The 27,443-nt window shown below is 35.0% G+C and overlaps 1 protein-coding gene across 3 annotated transcripts in view; it reads left to right on the top strand.

Annotated features, from left to right (window-relative positions):
• The window catches only part of MINDY3 (MINDY lysine 48 deubiquitinase 3), a 397,126-nt gene that overhangs the window by 331,523 nt on the left and 38,160 nt on the right, over nt 1-27,443 (top strand). For all 3 annotated transcript variants that reach the window (XM_039877468.1, XM_039877469.1, XM_039877470.1), the window contains 8 exons: nt 11-71; nt 1,772-1,945; nt 5,162-5,213; nt 6,112-6,226; nt 8,542-8,615; nt 9,461-9,540; nt 17,840-17,910; nt 22,715-22,795. In XM_039877468.1, coding sequence (XP_039733402.1) covers nt 11-71; nt 1,772-1,945; nt 5,162-5,213; nt 6,112-6,226; nt 8,542-8,615; nt 9,461-9,540; nt 17,840-17,910; nt 22,715-22,795 — 708 coding nt within the window. The remainder of the gene's footprint in view (nt 1-10; nt 72-1,771; nt 1,946-5,161; nt 5,214-6,111; nt 6,227-8,541; nt 8,616-9,460; nt 9,541-17,839; nt 17,911-22,714; nt 22,796-27,443) is intronic.

Genomic DNA, 27,443 nt, shown 5'->3' with positions numbered 1-27,443 from the left:
TTGTATAAAGGCATTTCTTTTGAAGAAGCTCCTGTTTTCTTCTGAGAAGTCTTCCTGGAGGGATTGCCCAGGTACGATAGCTATCTTTTAGAAACTTTTACTTCCTCCTCTGTTTCATAAATGATCCATGCAGCATTCCTTACAATAGTTTAGTTGAAATTATCTTAAAAAATAAACCGTCAATGAGATATTTTTGGTGAGGTAAGTTTCTTTTAATATTTCATAGGATTTCATGAAAAGTGACTCCAAATTTTTAAATGCATATTTCCAAATTTGGCTTTTCTAGGAGGTATAAGACAGGATAATATAACTAAGGGAAAAACCTTCGGCCTCTTGTTAAAAATAGAGTACATTTCCCTAAGCTGTTAAATGATAGCCTACTATAAGGAATAGTCATTTAAGTATGTTTGTTTTGTCTTAATTAGCTTTGAGCAAGAACTCAGAATTATCTTTGTATTCCTGCAAAGATATTGCAAGTAATATTGCAAATAATTCTGAATTAAATTGCAAACAAAGCTGCCATAGGTCTGCAATTGATTAGGTCAGAGAGCTGTATGGTACTACCTGATGATAACAAACATTTGCATTCCGCTTGACGGTTTACAAAGATCATTCCTTTGCTTACACAATTTCATGTGTACCTCACAATAACTTCTGGAAGAGGTAGGATAGATTATAATCCCGGTTTTGTATATACGGGTAAAAAAGCTTCCATTCCAAACCATGTACATGGAATCTACTAGTGATTTTTTAATATAAAAGTTAAAGTGTCCTTGTCATGTATTTTTTATTAATTAATAGCTGAAATACAAAACAGATTTTAGTAGAGAAGGAATACTCAAGAGATACTATTAACATGAATGTTTTATTAATACAGTTTATAATATTTCTTGCACAGAAACATATTCACATTAATAAAAAATTTATATAGTGTCACAGATGTCATAAATACTGTGGTGGTTTTAAAGTGAATGGCACAGTTTGTACCTTTAAAGAACTTTTAATCTATTAGGAGGGATAGAAACCTCCCTATAGCATACAATTTTACATAGGATATATTATACATCTTATCCCCTTTGTTTGAAAGTTTCAGAATGCAGTACCACTTATGGAGAGTGATACTGCTTGAAAAAGGGAGGGATGGCTAAGGTTCAGAAAGAAATTGAGCATTTATGCTGTTTTCTATAAAAATCTGTATAGCTCAGATCACTGTAGTCCAGTATGAGTAGCTCCTGAATTATGCAGCAGAACCACGATGGCCCCTGCTAATGCAATGGACTATGGTATTGTATGTGCTGACAGCGTGATATCTCATCATCCTTACTCCTGTGGGACAGGGCGATCATAGACATTAGATAATTCAGAAATGAGGGAAAAATAGAAGTTTCAACAGGCCCTTACAATGCGCCTGCTTCTACAGTAAAGAAGACATCATGGCTCACGCGCTCCTTTTGCAGCTAAGAAGGTGCCGTCAGTATCAGGTTACTGCACGTAGCATGTCCTTTCTCCTAAGGTTTAATTCTGTATTTTTTAGGATACTTTTTCCTATTAGTGGAAATATAGTGGTGACATTTTAACCCTCAAACATATTGTTTTTCTGAAATATAATTTAAGATCAGTTGTCTGCGGATTTTTCCCTTCATTTAAAATGTTTGATTTCATCATTAAATTAACATATCCTTAATAGTGTTATTCATGACAGGATTTTTTCTTTCTTTTTTTTTTTTTTCCTAAAGAAAACTGTGATAACTTCTGCTTCGGTTATTTTTAGAGGAAGATCGGAAGGAACTCCTGTGTCACACCTTGTGTGATATTTTAGAAAGTGCCTGTGGGGACAACTCTGGATCGTACTGCTTGGTGTCATGGCTAAGAGGAAAGATGACTGAGGAAACGCCTGGCATTTCTGGGAGCCCGGCAGAGTCCAGTTGCCAAGTGGAGCATTCTTGTAAGACACATTTTTATTTCCTGAAGTAATGTGTTATACCTTTGTTCTAATGAAAGCTATGGAAAATTCGAGAGAGAAAAGATTTTAAAATTTTCATAACATGTTCTCTTCTTTAGCCTAAGCTTAATTGATGAGCCTGAGTATTTTTCATTTCACGTTTGATTCTTTTAATCGCTATAGGATATTACATTTGTTTCTTTTTGCTTTCATTTTTGGAAAATAAAAAAAGAAAATACATCTCTAAACTTTTTTAAAAGTTCTACTTATCTTCTGCTTGATGACTCTTCTAAGCTTTGAAACTCTTATTTAGAAAGTTTAAAGAACATATTTTCAGATACTTTAGTTTCAGATGCCTTAAGGTTTTCTTTGATATTGGAGAAAAAAGGAATTTTTTGTTGACATTAGAAAATTTCTTAAATATCTTTAGTTGCTTCCTAGAGCAAAGATGGGGACATTTTTTTCATTACACTTTATTTTTTCTCAAACTTTTTGGACATTGTTGCTAAATATGAATTATTTTAAGGTAGTTTAATTATGAGATTTAATTTGGCTATCATTTAAGTTTTTCATACTTTGAAGACTTCTCTTTAAAATAAATAACTATTCTCATTTGTAAAAATCATGTATTCTGTGATCTTTAGCCTTTGAAAATTCTTATGTAATTGACCTAAAAACTGCCAGAATGAACTAATAAAATGGAGGCTTCTGGTATACAGAGCTAGATAAATACATTCACTTTTCTGTTTTTCTTTTCAGGAGTTATTTTGTTAGTTGGTGGCTTTTGATAATTGATCGTTCCAGTGCTTATTTTTAATAAGTGACTTATTCTACGTATAATGCATTCCATTAACTATCATCTCTGTGGAAATTGTTTTTAGAGAAATTAGACAACTGATTTCTAGAAAGTACATTTTGATTGCTTGCGATATACGTCTTGCTTTTCCTATAGGGCTATCAGTGAGGCACTGTGCTTCCTTGAGCTAAAATGTCTGTGATGTCAGCGTTTTCTCTCCTGCCTCTTCAGTTACAATGGCAAATTTTAATAGTACATTCGCAAGGGATAATTTTAAAATTTAAACAGTTCAATGACATTTCTTTTTCAGACTTTTCAAATATAACCTTTTAAAAATTTTTTCACATTTTTAGAGTTCATAATACACTTGTGAATATTTTCCACTTATTTTCAAGGATGATAATAAAAAATGTCATTAAGATTGGTTTTAAAATATTTGCCAGGTTTTATGGGTTGCATGTAAGCATGTTTAATAGTTTCATCAAGGATATTAACATTTTGACAGGAAGAGTTGAACTCATTAAAAGTTCTTTTAAAGATTGTGCTTAAAGCCAGTACCAATGTTAAAATGCAAGAAAATAGTAAGATCTTTTTTTGTAACATTTTTCATTAGTATCTTAGTGTATACTGTGTGCTTACAGTGGTCTGTGTGGTACATTCTGCAGTGGTAAATGGCCTCGTAATGCGTTAATTTTGGCACTTCAGTAACTAATTTAGGTGGGCGTAGTATATTGAATTCCCCTCCAAAAACCATGTTTTAGTAATTTTCCAATTTACTTTGCCTCATTTTAAAAGTGGACATGAATAAAACCATATTTTCAATTTATTTTCAATGTCATATAAATTTGAAGTTTTGTTAACTGAAAATTTGAGAATTTACCTTAGATGTTGACAAATGAAATGAACTTATATTAAAATTTTTATTCCATGTAACGATCTATTTTACCTGTTCTTTCCTTTATTCCCAGCTATGTTCTTTTTCTTGTGTTTTATATTTTTCTACCATCTTGCCTGCTGAGCTTTTTATTTTGCTTGCCTCTTTTCTCCAGATTACTATCTTTATGTCAACTTTCGTAGTGTATGCCCGTAACATTACTTAGATAATCAAGCACAGAATAATTAGTACAATTTGGAAAAAAATAGGTAGAATTTTTATTTTATCCTGAAATTTTAAATGTGAAGTATTTTCCCCATTGTCAGTAATACATTCCTTACAAACATTACTTTCATTGGCTTGTGTGGTGTGTATAGTTTTTGGCTTTTGATAATGCACACTTGTTTGCAGTAGTGAATACTCGGGTTCAATTTCAGTTTGTTTCTCATACAAATCAAAAGATTATTTAAGCCAGTGGACTTCTAATGATTTTTAGAAGTAATTTGAAGCATTTGAAAATTAAAACTAGACTTTGAAAGACTAGCATAGTGTGACCTTTGAAACTGTAAATCAAAATTTTTGAATTTCGAATTCATACCGAATCAATTTCTTTAATTCTCTAGTGAGAATTAGTATTTGAAAGTACTAAGATTCGCTTTATAAATATATGAAATTGTGATAAATTAGAGTAAGTATTTTGATCCATGTATGATATCTTTAAAGACTTTCTCATTGGGGAGCCAAGATTCTCTGGGTTGAAATCTCAGCCCTGCTGTTTATGGCCATGTGCATGTGAGAGGATTGTTCTCTGTGCCTTGGTTTCCTCTTCCGTAAAATGAGCAAAGTAGGGTTGTTATGAGGATTAAATGACGTAAGACTTGTAGAGCATTTGGAAAGGGGCCTGGCACTTAGAAAAGTGCTAAATAAATACTTCCTTTGATTTAAATGCTTTCTTTGATTTCCGTTCATTTTTAAAAATGTATAATACTGTATTAATAAACAATCTAAATAAGTTACTGAAAACTTCTCAACAGTTGTGCAAATTAACAAGGAAACAAACTTAAAGCTGTTGTTGAACCTGTGTAGTTTCAAAGTGCTATGCCTTTTTATACACCTCTGTTTAATAATTAAATCAGATCTAAACATTTTATATTTTAAAGGCGGGAGATTAGCTATGATGATTTCATTTGGCTTTATGGATTGAAAGATTATTTAAAAGTGCAGGACACATTACAATGATGTGTGAAGCACTGTGATTGCCAGTAACTTCTCATATTTTATGAAGTACTCTAGCATAACTGAATTGAAAAGAAGTGCTTATTAATTACCCTTCTACATTCTCAGTATTATATCCATTTTAGTTAAAACATGGTAACTAGATTGTTGAAATATAAATATGTTATAGTGAAGTTGAAAATAAACTGAGAATTTTAAGGGAGTAAGGAAAGAGGGAAAATTTAGATTGCTTGAAAGTATTTACAGCCTGCTGTGTGTATCTTGTGTCATTTATTTGCCATGTGTAGTGCTGAAAAGTGTCTTTTATGTATAGCTGCCTTGGCTGTCGAAGAGCTTGGCTTTGAGCGATTTCATGCATTAATTCAGTAAGTAACATTGGAACATTTAAAATACTTACCTTGTGAACACATTGCCATTTTAAGTTTGTTCATACTATGGGAAGGTGCTTAGATTTATGTGCTTGAGGATTAATTTGTTTTCAAATTTATAAAAAGTAATTTGTAAATGTATACATAAATTATTTAGATTCCCAAATTAACTATCAAAATACACTTTTTATAACAGTAAAAGTTTTTTCATCATTACAAGGAAAAAATCATTTGAGCTTACTGTTTTCCTATCCCAAGGGAGTATAAAGATTTCTAGGATAAATATTTGAATTATTTTTCATTGTTTGCCAAAATATGCTTCTTATAATTTTTATTAAAGATGTCGTATTTTCATTAGAGCATTTAAATTTTATATTACAAAATAAAAGGTAAGGATGTCTATGTTGATGGAACTATAGGTGGCACTTAATTTGAAATATAACATCAATTTCTTTAAAGGAAGCCACAAATGTACAATTTTTGGTATTCAGATATTTGTTAAATAATTTTCAGGCTTTAAAAATTTTCAGGCTTTTGTTCTTAAAAACATCTCAGAAGAGAGCCAGGGCCACTTCATTCCTTAAATAACTGAATAATCATTGAAGAATTTATCTGCCAGACAGTTCACCTGAGATGAAGAGGCTCCCTACCAAGTGGGCATTCTGTCTTAACGGGATATATTATATGGAGGGATAGTCGTCAGCAATAATTTTCGCTTTTAATGGCTAAATTTGTATTTGAAAATTTGAGACACGTAGGAAAATCTCCTGTTTGTTGTATACATTTTAATGTATAAGACAATTTAAGGATTTTCCTACTTATGAATGTAGTAAATCTCACAATGGTACTAATACTTAATTCTTTCTCCCCACTCCCCCCACCACCACACCCCCAGAAAAAGATCGTTCAGAAGTTTGTCAGAATTAAAAGATGCTGTCTTGGACCAGTATTCAGTGTGGGGAAGCAAATTTGGAGTATTGCTCTTTCTGTATTCTGTGTTACTGACAAAGGTTTGTTTAAGATTCTTCTGGCTTTTATTAGTTTGAGTTTAGTATATTTTTTCTGTTACGAGGATAAAAATTATTCTTAATGCTATTTCTAAATCTCAAAATAAAAATCTCTTAAGCTGATGATAATTCTCTTCTTCACCACTCACTTGTTACTTAACCACTTTCAAACTTTCACCCCTGATGTTATGGACTGCAGAAGTTATCAATAATGTTCTAATCAACGAAACACACTCAGTTCCTCTGAATTTTATTTTCTTTGTTCTTAGCAATGTCAGGCAACTGACCCCTTAATGGCTTCCAAAAGCTTTCCTAACCCTCATTCTGTTTTTTAACTTATCTGATAAATCATTGCGCTAAGTTCTCCTTCTGTAACATGTCTAAAATCAAACTTCTTTCACTTGATAAATGTTTATTAAGCATTGACTCTGTGCTAGGCACTGGATTTATAATGTGGGATACAATTTTTTTTAATGGTTCCACTTCAGTGTTGTTAAAAAAAAAAAATGATTACTTCCATTTTGGCAGTGTTTTTTGGTGTGTGTGTGTTTGTTGCATGCACAAAGCATGATAGGAAAATAGTAAAAGTATGCCTAAGTTTATTTCATGGAATCAAGGGCAGACTTTATATAGTAGGGATAATTCGATAGATGAGGAAAAGTTTTCTAGACAGCAAAGCTGTGGGAATAGCAAGTATAAACGCATGATCAGTTGAGGGTATAACACGTGTCTGGGGAAGCATAAGTAGTTCTGTATTACTGCAGAGTAATGCTCCAGAAAGGCAATTGTCGATGACGAGACCAGGCAATTATATAAACAAAGTTTAGAATATGAAGGTCCTTCCTTGTATATTAAGCAAAAATAGATTTCATGTGGCCAAAATTAGAACAAAACAACATTTTCAACAAAGGAGCAACAAGATCTTGTTAATAAAAGATTCCTTAAGTTGAGATAAGCATTGTACTGGAGGGAGTTGATTATGTGAAAGATAAGTCTAGAGTTTGGAAAACTAGAAAAGCGATCATTGAAATACGTGACCCTTAGCTAGAGCACTGACCATGGAAATGGAAAATAAAGGGAGCACATTTAGATGCATGTTTTAAATTTAGCAATTTAAAAACATTTAGGAGAATGTATAAGAGAAAGAACCAGAAGGGCTTGGTGGTTGGTTTGAAGTAAATACCAGTGGTGGAGGGATCCAAGATGACTGGTTTCTTAGGAGTTCATCTTGACTCTTCATTAGTCTGCAAGTTTTCTATACTTGAGACTTTTGATACTTCCTCTTTCTTTTGCCCTTTACAGCCAATAAACCGTCATGTCTAGTTCTTCCTTGAGCTGGTCTTTGAATTGATTTCCCCTCCCTCCTCAATGGTTATGTCGCTTGTTCATATTATTCATTTTGCCTTTGTTATAGCCTGCGTTGTATTGTTGTTTACAAGGAAGGCAAGTACAGAATCTTACACTTGTATGCTCCTACATGTATTTACACAATCATTGAATATTTTAATAATTGTTTAATAGTCTCTTTAATCCTTAGAAATAGCCTGTAATCTCATAGAACCAATGGTTAGTTAGATGAGCAGCGCAGTGAATGGCAGGTTATCTTTTGTCGTTTTGAAGTTGATAAAGTTAAAACGCCTCAGTCTTCTTCAGGTATCCAGTATCTAGACCTTTTGGCATTTGGGTGCCCTTTTCAGAGATTAAAAATATCACAGAAAGTTGGTTTTCAAAAAAAATAAGAAGCTTCCCGCCCTCCGAGTTTATATTTTTGTCAGTACACATTTGAATTACCCATATTTGTGAGAACATATACTCAAAAGCAAACCTTCCATTTTGTTATATATCGGTATAACCAATTTAAATTTTCATCTATCAACACTCGTGTATATGTATGTATTTAGTACAAATAAGCTTTTTAAGTGACCTAAGAAAATATATCAGACGTCGTAGCAGATGTATTAGTTTTGAATTTAATTTAGCCTAAAATTACATGAATATTAACTTTTAGATTAAATAATTTTCTCCTTCCTCCTCTTGAAACTTAAACACTGTCTCTACCCCTTTCACCAACATTAGGTCTATTACCTGTATTCTTTATATAGAGCCCACAAAAGAAAATAAAAGAATATTCCGAGAGAAACAACTACTTTGCATTGTCATCTCAAATGTACCCCTAATTCAAATTGGATAATTTTTTGGGAGAAAAATTACTTAAATAATTGTGCTTTATTAATTTATAGAATGAACTTGTCAGTGTTTAAGCTACTGTAATTCATTTTCAGATTGTAAAATAAGCCATTTTTTTTTGGTTTCTTTAGGGCATCGAAAACATAAAAAATGAAATTGAAGATTCAACTGAACCTTTGATAGACCCTGTGTATGGACATGGCAGGTAATTAACTAAAACCTATTATCTCCTCGTATGGACTTAATTTTAAAGACTTAGAATAAAATACTACCGAGTCCGATGATTTTGCTTGCTTGTCATGAAATGTGAATTTAAGAGGCCTTGTGCCTGTGCACGGTTTGCCTTATGTGTGAAATGTTAATTGCCACTTTAGGTTCATGTCTGCCTTGCATTTTTGTAGCAAATATTTTGTTTTAAAATGGCACCACAGGTATTGTAACAATTTCTTTTTGATGTTTCATTTATAAAATTTTTTAATGGATAAAATTTATTCATTTTGACTTAGAAATAAATATATTCTTACCTATTTATAAATGCTTTCTGCTTGAGAGAAATAAAATTTTTTATTTTTCTGAGACTACCCTCCCTCTTAAGTGTTTTTTGTAGTTGTTTCTATTAAAATCAATAAAACAGTGATTGTTAATTCTAAAAAATAGGTACTTCTCTTTAGGACTTTCTGCTTCAGAAGTTAAAATTCACATATGTTCTCTCAAATACAAGATAACAATATTTGTTTTTAAAGATTATAAATATTATCATTCTCAGTATCATTTTTTTTTCCATTTAAATACAGTACTTGGATAAAGTTGTTAAATTGATGCGAGTCTATAAAACAATAAATACCATGTGGTGATTCATTTAGTGATACATTTAGCAAGTCTGTCGTTCAGTTGAGTGTGTAAAATGAAGTGGTAAGGTTTTTCCTAACTTTGCTTCTTAAACAACATAACTTAATGTAAAAGTCATTACTTTATGCCTTACGATAGGGCTCATTTTATTTTAAAGTTAGTTTTATCGTATTTTAACTACTTTTTAATTTTTATTAATAGCCAAAGTTTAATTAACCTCCTGTTGACGGGACATGCTGTTTCTAACGTGTGGGACGGTGATAGAGAATGCTCAGGAATGAGTAAGTATATTTGTGTGCTTATCTTTTATGATTAATATTTCACTAGACTACAGTAGATTATCTGTTTGTAATGGCTCTGCATTACCTAGAGGTTAAGATAAGTATTGTACGATAGAAAAATCCTTCACAAGTTTCAGGGCACTATATCATGAAGAGCATGGACTTTGGAGGCAAACATGGGCTCAAATCCCCAATTACTTAATTCCTCAAGCCTTTAGTTTTCTCTAGTATAAAATCGGGATTGGAGAACTATCTACTTTAGAAAAAGTAAAATAAACTTATTACATATTTATGCAGTGGTATCTGTAAGTCTGGAGCACTATTGCATTTGGTTTAAAATTGAGAATTGTAAGTATAGTGATTTGAAATACTTGCTTTCAGAATCTAGTGGTTTTTCCTATATTACTTTAATGCGCATAATTTCCTTCCAAGATGCTGGGCAAATTTAGCGTTATCTGAGAACTTTAAACCATCACCCTTTCACCACTACCTCCGTTTCTGGTCCTAATTATTTCTTCCATATAGCTTCATATGTTGCCAGGGACATCGAAGTGAAACACCTTTGGCCACTCCGCCCAGCAAAGGAGAGCTGATGGATAGCTCCAAGTACAATGCCCTTCAGCCTATTAATGAATCAGTCTAAATACATGCCTTTACTCATTCAACTTATATCAAATAACTCATGTCTACCTTCTACTGAAGCATGTAGTGTAGGACAGGAAGCCATAGCCCCTCTAGTTCACAAGGATATTTATTTTTTTCTATAATTAGATAAAACTGTCACCAAATGACAGAAGAAACATGATTGAGAAAATAATAGCTACTGATTTTTGCTCTAATTTAAATGAGTGAGTCTTGATCTTAAATTTGAATTTTCCTCAAATTTTAGAATAGTTAATTAACAAAAACATAAAAGAATAGAACATTAAGGAGGGAAATCAAAGTTTTATAATTTCAGAATTAAAAAGCACTTCAATGTGATCCAGCCTTTCATTTTACTGTTTATGAAGTTTGAGAACTACCCTTCCTCCTTATGTTCAATACTATATGGAAATCATTCACTTCTTGATGAGCTTAGAATGAGAACCTATTTTTGCTAGTTTCTGGTAAAGGTCAAAATTTAAACAAAAAAACTACACGTTACCTTGCTCGATTTTCTGTAATTAAGCCCGTCCTCTTCCTGAGCCCTCATTCTCACTGATAGCTGAAGGCATTTCATCCTGCCAGTTAAAGTTGTCAGTGTCTCTTGAGTAATATGCAGGGTTCTCCCCCCACTCACCCGGATGGCTTCTGCACACCTCCTCTTTGTCCTTCCCCTGATGCTTTCTGGGCCCTGAGGTGTCTTATATCACTTGAGATGATTAGGGAAGGGCTATCTGGTTCCTGCTGGACTTTGGTAGAGGCGTCTCAGCCACTCGGCCTCTGTCCTTGCTGCTCCTATGTGCTGCGGCAGGTAATTCTTTCCACCTGGACTTTTCGTGCATTGCTCCGCTCTGGTACTAGTTATGGTTATTCTTTCTACACACACTGCAGAGGCTCCCAGGCCTCTTCTGCTTCCAGAACCAGAATATTCTTTCTCTCTCCTTGGGCTTTTACTTACCTAGCTTTCCATAGGCTTTTTTTCTTGTTGTGTACTAACTTTACAGATATTAATCAATTATCCAGGTTTTGGTTCTTGATATGTACAAATTCATCTTTTTCTGTTTCTTGAAATATTAGCTTTCAAAGCTTTTGTCTTGCTGTGGATTTGTTTCAAAAATAGTTTAAATATCAAAAGCAAGCGATGACCTTGAAATAATTACTTTGTATTTCTTGCGTTTTCCCTTAATCGTTAGGAGCAAAGGGCCTTTGTGCCCTTTAGCCGTCGCTCCCCATCCTTTCCTCCCCTCAGTCCCTAGCAACCGTTAATCTACTTTTTGTCTCTATCGATTTGCGTATTCTGGACTTTTCTTATAAGTAGAATCATACAATATCTGGTCTCCTGCGACTGGCTTCTTTCACTTAGCATAATGTTTTCAAGGTTCATCCAAGTTTTAGCATGTACCAACACTTCACTCTTTTTATTGATGAATATTCCATTGTATGCTTTCCACCTGGCCATCATGAGTAATGTGGTTAGGAACATTTATGTACAAATTTTTGTGAGGATATTTGTTTTCATTTTTCTTTGGTATCTATATCTATGTAGGAGTGGAAATCCCGAGTCACGTGGTGAATGTGTTTAAGCTTTGGAGGAACGTCTGATAAGCCCTGACCGATAATGCCATATTACCTTCTAAAATTTACCCACTGGAAAAGTATAAACTTATCTTTCCAACAGTCTAGGAGAGTTCTGTTTTTCTGCATTCTGGCCAGCTCTTAGAACTGTCTGGCTTTAATATTTTGCCAAATTATGGACACGTGGCAGCCTATTTTAATTCACATTCCTCTGAATCCTGGTGAGCCTGCGCCTGATCATCGTGTGCGTGTGTCACCTTTTAGTATTTCTTCTTCTGGAAATGGATTCTTTCTATCATTCTGGCATTTTTGGGCCAGGTGTTATTTTCTTTTAGTCACAATTTCTAGGAGCTCTTTATAAATTCTCTCAGTTCTTTATGTGTTAAATCTGTGTTGCAGATATTTTCTCTCATTCTATTCTCTCTTAACTTTTCTGGTGGCATCTTTTGATGTATAGCTCTTTATTACTTTTTCCCAAAGAATTACATAATATCCTAACTCCAGTCAGTTCTTCACAGATAGGAAGCATCTACTTTATCAAATAAATTTTACCGATGCGTGAGTCATTTTTTGGACTCTTCTATTCCACTAATCTCTTTGTGAGTTCTATGTCAAAACAACACTGCCGTATAGTTTTACAATATACTTTGATATTTATTAGCACGTGTCTATAGATTTCTGCATTATCTATTTCAACTGAACTGTTTTTCAGCTTTTTACGTTTCAGATAAGAAATCTGTTAGGATTTTGATTGAGGTTACATTAAATTTATAGATTGTTTTAAAGAAGTGACATCTTTCCAATATGAAGTCTTTGTATCTAGATTATTTTTTTTTTTTTGCCTTTTAATGAAATTATATATTATTGATTAGATAATGAAATAGTTCCTGAAACCATGTGCTTTTTTCTGCCTTAACTGTTAGAACCACTATCTGTTGCTTCTGCGATAGAGTATAAATAAAACCGCAGTGGAACTAATCGCCTGATTTCCTTCTTGCCCACCCCCCTCAGTCCTCCACAGTACCTACCGTCATATTTTTAAAACTAAATCAGATCACGATGCTCTCTTAAAGCCACTAACTGGCTGGCTTTCCCAAGTACTTAAAATTCAAGCTCCTTACCTAGGCTCTGTCTAACTGTCATCTGTCTTCATCTTGTACTATCACATGAATTTTAAGCTGAGCTTTTCTGTAGATCACTTTCCCCGTGGTCTCTTTTCCTGTCTTAAAGGAATCCCTCAGTATTTGTATACTCTCTGTTTTTGTATGTTATACATGCGTCATTTTATATGTTCATTTGATGATTGTTTTTATTTTCTGTGATTAAAATTGTTAGCTCTTATAAATCAGAAGCCCAAAAAAGTATTTGGTTTATCAGAATTTATGTGAGAGAAGATTAGAAGTGCTTATTTTCTCAAATTTTATTACTCGTAAAAATACACATAATTAGCTAGAACTAAGTTGCCGGATAAAATATATAGGACTCCCAGTTAAATTTGAATTTCAGATAAACTGAATAATTTTGAATATAAATATATTCCATGTAGTATTTGGAGTATACTTAAATACTGAAAATATATTTTTATCTGAAATTTCAGTTTAACTGGGCTTCTTGTGCTTTTACTTGCTAAATCTGGCAACCCTTGCTAGATGCCGACTCTCTAACCTGACTTCTTAGGAATCAACAACCAGTCATTAAGTGGGTTTAAGAAGCTCCTCACTTTCAGAAATAGATTTTATAAAAGTCGAGGCTCAAATTGTTTGTACCTTTACCTATAAGTGAGATAACCAAGCCTTTCTTAGTATTTTATTGCTTTTATTTTAGCTATTCTAATATTCTTATTTAAAATGTTTTTTTCATTTTTTTCAAACTACAGATTCTTTCATTGCTCAAGGACCCTACATAATTTCATTCCAGCTCAATTTTTGTCATCACGTACCTATGCTTAAACAAAATTATACCACTTTCATTTCTTCGTTCATACTATTCCTTGAGTCTAAAGACCTATACCCCTCCCATCTGTCAAGTCCGTCAATGCCCACATCATACACTGCCCCTTCCAAGGATTGCTTCCTGATTCTCACAGCTAAAAGGAATCTTTCTTACCTCTGAGCACCACATTCTACATTGTAACCTGTTGTTTTTATTTGGGAGGGGAGGATTTTTAATTGTAGTAAGAATATTCAACATAAGATCTACCATGGTAATGAATTTTTAAGTTAAGATACAGTATAACTATGTATGAGAAGTTCTATAGCTAATCTCTAGAATTTATTAGTTTTACATAACTGGAACTTTGTATCTATTGAATAGCAGCTCCCTATTTCCTCCTCCCACCTCCTGGCAACCACCATTCTACTCTGTTTCAATGAATTTATTTTAGATACTTCATGTAAGTGGAATCATGAGTATTACTCCTCCTGTGACTGGCATATTTCCCTTAGCATTATGTCCTCAAGATTCATATGTGTTGCTGCATATTATAGGATTTCCTTCTTTTTTAAGCCAGAATAATATTCCGTCACTGTGTGTGTGTGTACCACAATTTCTTAATCCATTCATTCATTACTGGACATTTAGGTTGTTTCGACATCTTGGCTCCTGTGAATAGTGCTGCAGTGAGCATGGGAGTGCGGATAGCTCTTTGAGATCCTGATTTCAATTCTTTTGGATTAAATACCCAAGTGGAATTGCTGTATCACATGGTAATTCTATTTTTAATATGTCGAGGAACCTCCATACTCTTCTGTGGCAGCTGCACCATTTTACATCCCACCAGCAATGCACAAGGGTTTCAATTTCTGCATCCTCGCCAACACTTATCTTTTATTTTTTTGATAATGTCCATCCTAACAGGTGTGAAGTGATATCACATTGTGCTTTTGATTTGCGTCTCTGATGATTAGTGATGTTGAGCTTCTTTTCATATACTGTTTGCCATTTCTGTGTATTCTTTGGAGAAATGTCTAAATTCTTTGCCCAGTTTTTAATCGGGTTGTTTGTTAGCAATGAGTTATAGGAGTTCTTTCTATAGTTTGGATAGTAACCCCTTGTCAGATACATGGTTTACAAAGAGGGTCTTGTTTTCGCCTTCATATTCCTGCACTGTGCTTAACGTTGTTCTTTTCAATACTTGATGGTCAGGGTGTGTTTGTTAAATACATTGAGTGCAGCTCTCATTCCAAGTCAGCATCAAATTTGAAAAACCCAAGAGGAAATTCTGTAGACACCCTGTGCAGTGTGAGAAGTGAGAGTTGAGAGTGGGGAAGAATATAAAAAAGCAAAGTCAGGAGTATGAAACTGTGTGTGTGTCTGTGTGTCTGTGTGTTTGTCTGTATGGTCTCACTGACTGAAGCAAACATGAGTTGATAGAGACCAAGCATGATAAATCTTAAGTACTAGGCTAAGAAAATGAAGTTAGAATTTTCTACAAATAGGAAACTTCTTCGAGACTTATTGAGAAAAGTCTCAGATAAGTAAATTCTATAAGTTGTAATATGTGAGAATATTATCTCCTCACTCTCATTAATGTTCTTAATGATGTACTTTTGCTGTCAAAAGGAGATAAAGATTTAAAGTATGTACTGTTTAAGGAAATAGGACACACATATACCATCCAAACTACATACTTAAACATGTGATTACTGACCTCATATGAATAATTGCTTACCCAAGAATTATAAGCAGCAAATGTACTGTATCTAGTAACACGATATCATCATAAATATACTATTCTAGACATTCCTTTAAAATTCCAAGGAAAAAGCTGATGTAGTATCTAATTGTAACACTAGGTGGTGGTAACTGCTTTTAGAAATTAAAGTGAGAAAATGTTTCTAAGATATTCTTTTTAGTACTGCTTAATTACATTTCAGAAGGAAAGGGGAAATTCGCAAGGCTATTGAGTGCCATTTCTACCTATGTGGGCTGTTCACCCATACACACACACCCTTTTTCCTTGTATGCTATAATCCAGTGATTCTCATACCTTTTACTCTTAAAAATTATCGAGCATTTTAAAGAGCTTTTGCTTATATCTGGTATAAGCAAATAATGACCAGTGTTTTCTTGTTAGAAATTAAGACTGAAATTTTTTAAAAGATGAATTCATTTAGGATAATATACCCAATACTTGTTAATATAAATAGTTTAATAAAAAGTAACTTCTTTCCAAAAGAAAACAAAAACTTAGTAACAAGAGTGACTTTGTTTTAAATATTTTAAATCCCTTCAATGTGTAGGTTATTGGTAGTCAGCTGGACTTTCATATGCATTTATAGATTCAGTCTGTTGGAATATATCATTTAGCCTCTTAAAAATTTCACTCTACACTCCTGAGATAAGACTCAATTTATGACTTTTTATGAAAATCATTTTAATTTGTATAGTCTCTCAGAGTCTTGTGGACTCCTACAAATCCAAAACCACAGTTTGAGAGCTAGTACTATACCTTCTCTGTGCCTTTAAGAAGCTAGTGAATGAATACACACTATATGTATACGTGCCTTGTATTAACTTTTAACTTACAAATCCAAAAGGTTCAACTACCAGTTTTTGGCTTACACCATCTGGAGTTGTACTTAAGGATACATAGTAAAATATTTACAACAAAAATGACTAGGAGTTGATATTATTATATTAATAAGAAAAACATAATATCCTAATAAAAAAAAAGGGACAAAAGATGACCGGATGGTAAAAAAGATGCAAAGTTATATATACATTACATTTACAGTGGACATAATCTACAGTCCTAATCTACATTGTGTCTATAGATTTACCTGTTCTGGACATTTCATAAAAATGGCATCCTATAATATGTGGTCTTTTTGTGGACATAATTTTTAACCAGAAAAAAATGCTTTTTAGAAATATGTGCGGACCCAAATTATTGTTATAGTTCTATTTCAGTACATGAGCTGAAAGCCATTGTTTGTGAAGACTTTGTCTTTTCATTCTCTGTGCTGCTGCTTTCTGATCCACATCCATGACGTCAGCTCTCTTCTCTGTGCTCATGGTTCCCAGCACTCTGTATCCAGCCCTGACCTCTCTTCCCTGCGTTCCTGAGCCTTACTACCCGTTGTGTATCCATCTCTACGTAGAAGGTGCCTCAGTCTCAGCTTACGTGAAACCAAACTCAGGTTCTCCCATCATACCGCTCCAGAACCTCCTCCTCCTCCATTCTTTCTTTTACTCACCATTTATGAGATTCCCCAGTGCAGAAACCTTTCCGGAAGCTTTGATAATTTCTTCACCCTTTAAATACATTGATTTTTCATATCTCTGCTGTTTTTTCTGCCTTGAATTTTTTTCTAACCCTCCTCTTAGTCTGGAAAATTCCTACACGTACTACAAATTCATCTCAAACGTTGCCAGTTCTGTATGTGGTCCCTAACACAGTAAGCAGATGTTCTTACACCACTCTAAGATTGTGTGTGTGTAAACAGAAAACTCAGTCTTGTTTCCTCTGTCTCCCTTGATAAACTGTTAGCATTTGTAAGGCGCATACCATGTTCAGTTCATCTTTATTTTCACACTGCAAAATTTATTTGTAGGAGAGATGGATGGCATCAGCTGTCCATGCTTTAAGTATTGTGTGAGTAGGTCCATTGCTACCCAATGATAAATTTTACAGATTTTGATTAGCATATCCATTTGGTTTTCTAAATCGAAGTCAATTGAAGTTAGTTATTTTACACGGACATGATTAAGTATCTTTTTCTTCTTTTCTTTTTGCCAATAATGCCTTGCTTTCAGGGGCAAAAATGCCTCCATTAAAAAAGTTAACACCGAATATAAAGTTTCATGAATACATTGCATGTCCATCTGAAGTATCACATTACCCACCACAAATCCGATCTAATGCTATTTTGTAATGAGCAGTACTAGAATGGTGACTTCGTTTGGACTCTTACTAAACATGTGCTAGGTTTCAAAGGATAGTTTTGGGTAGAAGTAAAAGTTTTGGTGAAGACTGTATATACACGTCTACATATATACGGACATATACGTCCTTTCCAGATTTACGGACACTGATGCAGTGCTGGCGTTTTTTTTTTTTGTTTTGTTTTGTTTTTGGCAGAACTTCTCGGTATACACGAGCAAGCAGCCGTGGGATTCTTGACGTTAATGGAAGCTTTAAGATACTGCAAGGTAAGTCGATTTTGAGGTCCTTTGAATGGTTTTTATGCACTTGCCAACTGTTATGGATGGCGTTTTTCTCCTGTGACAACATAGTGTAGTGACAACATAGTGACAACATACTACCGTTACTACGTACTCTCCTCGCATCCTGCCCCAGCTCCTTCCGGAACTGACAGGCAGAGTTAGGGCAGAGTTAAGCCGACTGATCATGTTGAGTTTCCTATTTTTGAAGTTCGCTCATTTTTGAGGGTAGAGACAGAGCCCAGTATGAAATATTTATAAAAAGAGACATCTATTATTGAATGTAAATATATTTTTAGTAAACTGAGAGAAAAGAATACCATTTCTTCCTCACCAGTATGCTTTACTGAAACAATTGGTAATACTTCATCAGGCAAAGAAAAAGAATCTGCTTAAATGCCTGAAATTCTAACTTGTCTATTCATTTTAAAAAAAGATTTCACAGTAAAAAAAAAAAAATCCAAGCATTTCACAGCGTTAAGCTCTTTAACATATGTGCTGAGTTTAGGACCTACCATGAAACTCACTTATTGATATATATTTCACTGCTTTCCTGCACAATCTGAAATAACTATTAGATATTCCAAGCGGTTTTAAATGACATTTAAATCATTAATGATTTGCACTTAAGATGTCCTCATTTTGGAGACAGAAACAAGACCTAATTTTCTTTTCCATTTTAGAATGGTGGTTCCATGACAGGGATTCTGTGGGTGGTGATTATATTTAGTAACAATAACAGTATCTCGTCTCCTTCCTCCTTCCCTCTCCTTCTCCCTTTCTTCCTCTTTCCTTCTTTCTTTTTCTTTTTCCCTCCCTCCTTTCCTCCCTCCCTTCCTTCCTTCCTTCTTCCTTCCTTCCTTCCTTCCTTCCTTCCTTCCTTCCTTCCATTCTTTCTTTTTTTTCTTTACTTTCTTTCTTTTTTCTTCCTTTTCTCCTTTTAATTAACCAGACAGTGCTCCTTTTCTGTGACAGCACTTGCACAGAGGTGATGCGGATGTGATAATGAATAGGTTTCATCCTGCCCGTGTTCACTAGCAGTGATCATAAGTGTAAACAGCAGCAGCTCTTTCCTTTCATTGACTTCATTACCCCAGCCAAAGCTATTCTCAGGCAGTCCAGCACACCGGAATCACGCTGCAGCCCCTTCTCCTGCCACACACACCTACAAGCATTCACAGTTCCTAAGAGCGTATGTGCACACACAGAAAACGTGTTAACTATCTAGAGGTGATGGGTATGTTCATTAGCTTGATCGTGGTGATTTTTACACAGTAAATACATATATCAAAACATCAAATTGTATACCCTAAATATATACATACAGTTTTTACTTTTCAGCGATATTTCAGTAAAGCTATATTTTAAAAAGTGTGTGTGTGTGTTCTGCAGGAGGATGGGGTGTGGAGATGATACACTTTGAAGTTTTCACTGCGTGGCCCGTGAGGGCCTAATGATCCGCTCTGTCCTTGCGGGGCGGCACTGCTGTCTCTGGCGCTGCTCCAGCCACGCTGGCCACCCGTCCGTGTCATAAACACGCCCAGCCCTTTCCTACCTGATCAGCCTTCATACTTGCTATCGTTTCTGCCTGGGACACCCCCTCCCCTTCAGGTCCGCCATCAAATGGCGCTCAGATACCCTTTCTTCGACCATCCCTCTTTGACCCTTTTCACTATTATTTCATAGAAATAATCACTCTGTAATGATCTTTTTTGTTTAGTCATCTTTTTAAATCTTGAGTTCATTTTTCTATTATCCCTAATAAAATACAGACTCTTTGAGGGCAGGCAGATTGTTGCTCTGGGTACATATCAGATACTCAGTAAATATTTGTGGAGTGAATAAGCGGACAATTCACCATAATCTTAAGCTTTTCTGATTGTGTGCTTTTGCTTTTCTTTAACTGTTAGGTAGAACAGAGAAGTGTGTTTCTCTTGTAGTCTCGTAGCGGGAAGTCAGCAGCTGTTGTATATTCTCCTGTTAACATACTGCTCTGATATTCTAGCAGTAACTGGTATTTTATAAGATATAAAGATTCTTTTGGTGGCAGGACACAACACAGTGATATTTGGATAGACGAAAGGAAGAAGCCTTAGTTACTTACAGCTCCAAACCAGAGAGGACCACTGGTCAGGGCCACACACAGGGTTACACCTGGGGACAGGGCAACAGCAGGCTGCAAGAATAGAGGACACCTTATATATGGGGGTTAGGGTGTCGTTAGCTAGGTTTAGTGGGCTCCCTGTGGACTAGCTAATTTGAATAGTTGGGTGAACTCGGGCCTAGGGACTGTCCCTGGCTAGCACCGGGCTCCAGGGTGGACAGGATGATACATGGTGGCCTGGAGTGCGAGAACCCTAGCAGGAAGTCGCTGGAGTCTGAACTCAGCAGTCGTGGTTAAGGGAACTGACCAGCCTCCAGACTAAGCCAAGAGAGCATCTTCTTTTAAAGAACTTAGTGACGCTGTGCTCGTCATCTTTATGCACTGCAGGTATCCTTTTCAGCACCTGCATACATTCACTTTTTACCAGAGGTTTAGGGAGACAGCATTAAGGAAATACTTGTGTTTGTGTCAGTTTCGTGAATCTGAGCATCTCCCTGTTTGATAGTGTAGAAAATTGCCCTTTAGAAATGAAATTAACATTTCCATATCATTTTGACCATATACGTTCATTAATACAAACAAAACAATATTTCCCTCTCCCCCATGTATCTACGTACAAGCGTGTGCATGTGTGAAGGGAAGGTAACAGTGCCCTTTTTAAAAATGGATATGTTACTCACCATAAAATTCACTCTTATAAGTTTACAGTTCCATGGTTTTTTGTATATTCACAAGGCTGTGCACCATCACAGCTAACTAGCTTCAGAATGTTCTCCTCACCCCAAAAAGATCCTTTGAGCCCTTTAAGCAGTCACTTAACCTCTTACTCTCCAGCCTCTGGCAACTGTCTGTCTCTACAATCTTGCCTGTTCTGGACGTTTCATCCAAATGGAATCATACAGTATGTGGCCTTTGGTGTCCAACTTCTTTTTGTTAGCATAATGTTTTTAGTATTCCTCTATATTTTATTATTTGTTAATACTTCACTTTTTATGACCAAATAATATTCTGTTGTATGAGACATCAGTTGTGTTTATCCGTTTGTCAGTTGATGGATGTTTAGGTTATTTCAACTTTTTGGCTATTATGAATAAAACTGCTGTGAACATTCATGTATAAGTTTTTGTGAACATGTTTTTAGTTCTTTTGGCTGTATACTCAGGAATGAAATTGCTTGGCCATATGGTAATTACATCCTTAACTTTTTGAGGAACCATCAAACTGTTTTCCAAAGTGGTTGCACTGTTTATGCACTCTTGATTTATTTTTATTATTATAAAACCCTTCATGAGTTTAGCATTTATTTACCCTTCGATCCTACTGTATATGATCTTATTCACATTTTTCACTTCTCCCTTGATTAAGTATACACACACACTTTCTAAAAAAGAAATTAGACATCTAAACTTTTCACAAGAGGCAGCACGATGTAATGGAAAGCCACCACATTAGGAGTCAGAGAATCTGAGTTTTAATTCCAGCTCATACCAGTCAGCTGTGTGCATCCCGACAAGACACCAGGGCCCTGTATTTCTCCGTGTCCTTATGTAAAGTCAAAGGACGTGCACTGCACACCTCTAAAATGCCTTCTACTCTGAGCCAGAGCTTTTCCTCTTTCTTTGTCCTTTTGCTGTTACCCTCTGTTGTCCCCAGCCATCCTTCCTTCTCTCCCGGTTTGACCGTTACCAGTAGCACATACCCTCACCCCTCACGTCATAGGACAAGGATACTAGTTTTTCTGTGCGAGAATACAGAAGAGTACCTATCTCCCACGCCCTCCTAGCGACAAGAATACACTCCAGGGGCCTGGGCAGCATGTCAGGTTGCTGGCCACTGGCTGAGTCGGGGAGAGCAGCCGCCCTGACTGCTGCGAGTAGCCACTGGGAGCCTCCTGTCCTTGGGAGTCTGTGAGAAAAGAAACTTCAGCAAATTCATTAGTGAACTTAGTTGTTTTTCAGTCCAAATCTTTGTCTTCGTTAGAGTCTGGAACGGATCAATGTGACCATGATTGGATTTCACAAGTCTATTTTTTGTTTGTTGAATTTTAAGCTTTCTTTTTCTTAGTCACACACACACAAAATGATACTTTCAAATGTTTGGTATTGTAGTTTTTAGAGATTAAATATATAACTTTTTATACATTTTAAAGAAATTTCATATTGTAAAACTTTTAACTTACTTTCTGCCATGAAGAGTCAAAAGAGATTATTATGTTGCCCTAGGTTGTCTGAAGACACCATGTTCTTAAAGCTGTTTCCCTTATTTATTCGTAAATCTACACATTTGTTAATTTATAATTATTTTCCTAGTGAAGTAATTATTATCAAATTTATAGTTTTAGGCTTCGAAGTACCAGGCTGAAATTCTAGAAAAGTGTATGTTCAATAGGAGCTTTGGTAAAACCTTGAGTACGTTTCTTTGGGCTAAACTAATAATATCTAGCTGTGTTAATTCTGTCTCATTATTCTAACGTAAAGGTGCAACAAAAGCTTAGCCTCGCTAATGTTTATAACCTTCATTTGTATATTCAGCATTTGACCTTTATGGGTAAGGTATTCTGGCACAATACATTATTCCATTTAAATATGAATTGGACACTTCAGTTATGTTTCAAATATTCGTAGGCAGATATCTAACAGGTAATATAAATTCATCATTTGTTTATTTATTTTGCTACATTTGTTCTAGGTTGGTTCCTACTTGAAATCTCCAAAATTCCCTATTTGGATTGTTGGCAGTGAAACTCACCTCACCGTATTTTTTGCCAAGGTACGCTTACGGCAGGATTTTTTTTTTTTTAAGTTCGACATTAGGCAAACAAGTAATATAAGTCCATATTTACTTTGGATCTTTGTGCAAACTTCATTGTATTTCCACTAACGAGTGGATTGTTCCAAAATCTAAAGTATTAATACTAAAGAACATATTGTTATACCGTTCTAATTTGGGAATTATTTCAGTAAAATCTGTCGTGACTTAGTTCTGATTTCTTTACCTTTTCTGACTTTAGAGCTTTGCTATTGGTTTTTGTTTTCGTTTTGTTTTTGCTAATTTTTTTTTTAGAAATCATTTGTGTTATAAAAATGATTGAATTTAAAAGTTTTGGATTGCTCTTTTGTAGAAAAGAAAATTTCACATGACATAAAATAAGTTACAACATCTAGTAAAATATTGTAGTCTACTAATAGTTCAATGGTATTGAAGTCAGGTGCTGTTTTAAGATGAAATATTTCTTATAATTTCTTACATGGTTACAATATTGAAATAAGTGCATTTGAATGTTTATTTTAAAATTCTGACAAAACCTTTTCTAAATCACCGGACTTTATAATATTTTTTTTCTGCAATTGAGTGGTTCAGAGCTTTAGAGTCAGACAGCGTTTGTTCGAATCTCAGCCTTGGCACTTCCCAACGTCGCTCAGCCTCTTTCCCTCATCTTTAAAATGGGATTAAAAATAGTACCTCGTTCTTAGAATTATTGTGAAGCTTAAATATAAAGTATTCAGCAGTCCTTTTACAAGTTAAAATGCCCAGTAAATCTTAGCTGTTGTCATTGTCATCCTCATTGTCTTTTTCATTATGTTATAGATATTTATTAAACATAACTGGTATTCCTAGATAAGAGTTGCTAGCTGTTGGCCTGAAGGGGGAAAATAGATAATTTTTTTGAGTTTTCTTAGCTCTAATGCACTTTCCTGGTTACTCCATGTGTTTTATTTTTTAGCTTGTACTCGATGATGTAAGTTTATTTATGTCAGTAAGAAGTATGAATTGTATAAATTGTAGCACAGACTGAACTGACAACACTAAATTTTGTGGATCTATGTCATTATTTATTGCTGTATTTACTTTTATTATGCTGGCAAAAGGCCATCTAGTGAATTTAGAGCAAGATACATACCTTTTTCTTAAACAGGGAAAGCTGTAAAATACAACCCTGTAAGTACAGGCCTTAGTGATAGGTTACTTTTAGTCTGAATGCTTTAGCTGATCATTTTCTTCCTAAATAGAGAGGAAGAAGTTAAAAAGTACAATGTGAAGTATAGAAACTGAACAGCTTTTAATTCCTGAGTAAGGATTTCATCATTTGAGTAATTGTGGGGTCATATGTTACAAATTTCCAGAAAAAAAAATCAGTTCAAATTTGCATATAAAAATATTTTTATATGCAAATTTTTTTAAGGCAAATATTTTTAAGGCAAATATTATTTTTTATCTCCAACCCTATTCTTTAGCATTAGGATAGCTAACAAATTCCATGAAACTATTTAAGTTTCAAATGTAAAAGATAAGAAGACAAAAATATTTCAAATCTTAAGTTGCATGACATTTAAGAAACAATTCCAGCCACCTTTTCAAAACAGAAGAAATTGCAGAGAAGGTTAATACAAAGAACTATGTAAATATGCAGACTTTGAGTTTTCAGGCATCTAACTGTTAGATATGTTGATGGAGTCGTAGAAGTGAATGATACCCATCTTCCTATGAAATACACACTTGTACCTACCTGCCCTACCTGTATTCTTTGTTCCCATAGCACAACATGGTCCATTGTGTTGTTGCATTTATCAGAAAACACACAGTTCCAACTTCCCACACCGTTTTTGTATGTACCATGGTCAGCAGGGAGGGATGCTCTCATGTACCTTCTTATCCCTAGACCTTCACCACATGCAATGAAATGTTGAATTAGAGACATGAAGTACATAGAAACACAAAAACTCTTGTCACATCAGTTGTAGGCCTGACCAAACACTCAGTGTATGTCATAGGTGTCAGACAAGGCTTTTCAATCTGTCTTCATTCGTTTGCATCCCTGAAGCTACTCATAATCCCGATAGGAAAATGCACACGCACATAAAGTGATTATAGAGAATTTTATAGTAAGCTTTAGGTTCTTAAACTGTTATAAATCTTATAACTCATATGTATCAAGTACCTTATCACTCTCTCAAAGCTCTTGAAGTGATACTAATTGTTATTCTGATACTTAACTCTGTATTCTCTGGATCTGGCGCGTAGACTGGCACATAGTGTAGGGGACTCTAGTTCAGTGAATAAAGTCTTCACACGAATTTTCCACACTTGGGTTCCGGTGACATGTCTTCTAAAAACATTTTTTTGTGACTCATTCTGAATCTTCTTAAAAGCCTAGGTACTTCCTTTTCAGTGTATTTTAGACAGTTGATTTGGATTGCTGTACAAAGAGTTGCAGGTCAAGAATTTATTCCCTTTGAAATAAAGTAGTATAAAGCCAGAAGATCACATACATGGTAAATGAGATTGATAGTACTTGATAACATTCATTAAATCCAGTTTGAATTATTTTAAATACAGTTTTATGTGGTCTTTGTCAAATAGAAAATACTGTAAATTTTGCAATTTTTTGCGTTACCACAAAATCTATTATTTGGTTAGTCTTTGATATTTTTATATTTGAGCAGGTAATTTTAGCTGTGGATTTGTTTTTATTTTTTTATTTTGGGGGGTTTTGGTTTATTTCTTCTTGGTGGATTTGTTCACTTTTATGTTCCATGGCCTGAAACAAACAACATTTTTTTCCCTCCAGCAGCTTAAGGTAAATGCTGTCTTTTTCTATAAAACTGGTATGTATGTTTGTCCAGATATTTATTGCATGTGCTGACTTCTTTGTACTGATTATGGTTAAGTACAAAAATGCATATTTTGTGGTCACGCTTTTCAAGGCAATATGTAATTGCGACATTGTAAAATACCTTTAAAAAGCAACAAACTTTGTCATGTGACTTATACACTGGAGGTGATAATAGCTGCAACTGTCTTCATTCATGTGTACCCTTATTTGTCACATGTTTACTGGACATGTAGTAGCATGTACCTGACACATATGCCAAGTGCTGTGAATACAGTGGTGAGCGAAAATAGATAAGGCTCCGATTCTTATGGAGACATGCATTCTTATGGGGGAGGCATTAATCAAAGAATCACATGTATAAAATTATGACTGCGATGAGTGCTGACGAAACACAGGACTCTAAATTATAAGAATTTGTTCTAGTTTCGGAAGATTAGGAACGTTTCCTTGAAGAACAGATGTCTAAAATGAGCACTGAGATAACAGATTAAACTGAGAAGAGAAAAAAAAAAAAGCATTTCCTACATGGGAAATAATCGGAGCAAACTGCAGAAGGACTGTCTGATATGACAACCTGACAGAGAGCTGGGGCTCTAAGAATTTCAGAGCCAGGTGTAAGATGAGAGTAGGCAGGCCAAGTGACTAAGAGCAGTGAAAGCCCTAGACTTGTTAAAAATGGCCTTGAAAAGTTTTGGGGGAGATGGTAAGGAAGGGAACAGAATTTGCATTTGCATTCTGAAAAGATCACTCTGGCTAATTGGGGAAAACACATATTGAAGGATAACGTAGCGAGTGGGTGAACAAGACCTGTACTATTCCTGGTAAGCAAAGAATATCGTTTGGTTCAAGGTAATTAATGATAGAGATGATTTGAAGCGCATTAATTTGAGAGATTTATTCCTGAGTTAATCTGACAGGACTTGGTGATAGATTTGGTTGGATAGATAAGAGTTAGCAAGGTCTGCTGAGGTAGGTGTTTTTACTGATTAGGTCTGAGAGCCTCAGAAAGACCTCAGTAGCTTTGCTATTGTAGACTGGATCCATGATTTCTTTTCTTTGGGCAAGCTTACCAAGTGAAGAGGAAAAAGTAAGATACTACAGTTTGGCAACAGTCCAGCCATATAACCCCATGGTGATGGGGTTATATGCACAAAGACAGTGCTTTTTAGTTTCTCGGGTATTAGCAGACCACCAAGGATCACCAGACATTTGAGGAATGCTTACATGAAAAACAGAAGTCAGACAGTGTAAGACAGTGTAGGAATCAAAAGAAAACTTAAAAACCCGAAAAGAAGTTAATATATCCATGAAACTGGAGACTATGAGAAAAGAACATTTGAAGGAGAAAAGAAAACTGAAAACTTACTGAAAGGACTGGAAGACAAAGTAGAGAAATCTTTCTCCTAGACTGTTGCAGTGACTTCCTGATGACCATGCTGTTGCCCTTTGTGGGGCTGCAGAATCTTCTCATTTCAGCAACTAAAATACCCCTGTCACTTGATGTTCTTCTTTGCTGAAAACCTGATATTAGGTCCCCTTTCACTAAGAGAAAAGCCAGGGTCCTTGGAATAACCTACGAGGCTGTCCCGCGCCTCGTCTGAGTCCCTGTTGCCTCGCTAATCTCGTTTCCTCCTCCTCCCTTCCTATCATTCTTGGCCACATCGGCCTTTTTTCCCTGCCCCAAAAATGAGGTAGGCCCTTTGCACCTGCCACTCACTTTGCTTAAAACGATCTCTCCTCAGATGTCTGTATAAAAGATTCCTTCCTTCCTTTCTTCAGGTCAGTATCTAATGTCACCTCCTT

Source organism: Pteropus medius, unplaced genomic scaffold, assembly GCF_902729225.1.
Source record: "Pteropus medius unplaced genomic scaffold, Ma_sr-lr_union100, whole genome shotgun sequence".
Lineage (NCBI taxonomy): Eukaryota > Metazoa > Chordata > Mammalia > Chiroptera > Pteropodidae > Pteropus > Pteropus medius.
Note: the sequence above shows the minus strand (reverse complement) of the source record. Positions and strands in the feature narration are given on the sequence as shown.